At 40.6% G+C, this 1,565-nt stretch overlaps 1 protein-coding gene across 1 annotated transcript in view; it reads left to right on the top strand.

The window, feature by feature from the left end:
• The window catches only part of LOC119591583 (cystatin-A-like), a 5,579-nt gene extending 4,845 nt beyond the window's left edge, over positions 1-734 (top strand). Inside the window, exons 3-4 of the mRNA XM_037940344.1 lie at positions 16-105; positions 283-734. Coding sequence (XP_037796272.1) covers positions 16-105; positions 283-402 — 210 coding nt within the window. The 3' untranslated portion in view covers positions 403-734. The remainder of the gene's footprint in view (positions 1-15; positions 106-282) is intronic.
• The last annotated feature ends 831 nt before the right edge of the window (positions 735-1,565 follow it).

Genomic DNA, 1,565 nt, shown 5'->3' with positions numbered 1-1,565 from the left:
CATTTTTGCTTTCAGTTGGAAGAGAAAATGGAGAGAAAGCTGGACAAGTTCCTGCTGGTGTCCTACAAGACGCAAGTGGTCGCAGGGATGAACTACTTCGCCAAGGTATCATGACACAGCTTTCGTAATATCAAACCAACTACATGATTCTTAAACAAATATTTAGTAAAATAATTTGAATAGGCCTACATCCTCACAGAGAGGACGTGCTTAACTTTACCGGTTGCGCAGAATATACCGATCTTGATATGAAGATCACAGACTGAGCCTTGTCCACTTCAGATTGACATCGGAGGGGAGGAGCTAGTGCATTTGCGTGTGTACAGGAATCTGCAAGGAGAAGTGTCGCTGCATTCCCACCAGCATCCGAAAACCCGCGAGGAAGACATCCAGTACTTTTGAGTTCTGGAGCATTTGTTGGTGTTTGGGGCTGCGGCAAATCGGGATATTCCTTCAGGTCATCAGGGCAGTCACCGACAAGGGGGAGTCGTTGCTTTTGTGATGACTGCACAGTGATAGGAAAACTGTATTATTGTTCCTCTGTTTACATTTGTAATCTTTAGCTTTCAACATTAAATGAGCTGGCATTAATAGAAAAAAATAAAACAAGTTTGCTATACAGCAAGTTTTATTATGTATTGGAAATGATACTTGTTAAACATAGTGATTGATATTTTATGATGTGATATATTGCAACCTTCACTGTAAGAACACTCGATAAACCGCACATGAAAGCTGCTATTTTTCATTTTCATGTGGAAGGTACACTTCGAATTGAAAACCACAAGATTAAACACAAAGATGCATTTCACAAGTAAATGAAATGGTTGTGCTTGGTGCAGGAATATCACTTCTCACTATTGTGCTGTAGCTCTCAAGGAAGTTGTAGATCGCCACGTTCAGTAATTTTCAGTCTGATTCTTAGCTTGGAAAGAAGAAAGGCGACTGCACTGAAGCTTCGTTCTACTAACTATGACGTTGGGAAGGCTATAAAGTACCTCTTGACCTTGCCATCCTGCCGCCCTCTTTTGATCCCCCCCCCCCCCGAGCTTTCCGCACTCCCAAGGGGGTCGGTACCGCCCACTTTGAGAACCAGTGTTCTAATGGATGTACAACTTTACTGTGTAAAAATGTAAAGTACTATCATCTAAATATCTACATAATATTTAAATCACTCATTGTTAAGTTCACAGTATAGCTGGGGTTTTGTATAACAAGTGTAGAGCTACATGTGCAAGTTTTATTTTCTCTGGTTTAGCTAATAATTCTGTGCAACTTCGGCGTTGGTTATTTCCCATTACTTGACAGCCTCAGTAACATTTTTCTCCTATCTTCGCAGACATCTCACTCTTGAGTCCATATGGGATGGCTATTCGGAGAACTATGATAGTATGGTAAGCCTCTCAACAGTCGCAGTTACCACTGCTCGATAATAATCAATGTACAAAACTAACTCTTACCTTACCATCTTTAAAAGAAAAAGACTTTCTTCAAAGTAAACTACTCTAATCTGTTCACTGTGAAATCAAATATGCCCTCGGAGTAGCACCTAAGCAAAGTCGTTC

Source organism: Penaeus monodon, chromosome 28, assembly GCF_015228065.2.
Source record: "Penaeus monodon isolate SGIC_2016 chromosome 28, NSTDA_Pmon_1, whole genome shotgun sequence".
Classification (NCBI taxonomy): domain Eukaryota; kingdom Metazoa; phylum Arthropoda; class Malacostraca; order Decapoda; family Penaeidae; genus Penaeus; species Penaeus monodon.
Note: the sequence above shows the minus strand (reverse complement) of the source record. Positions and strands in the feature narration are given on the sequence as shown.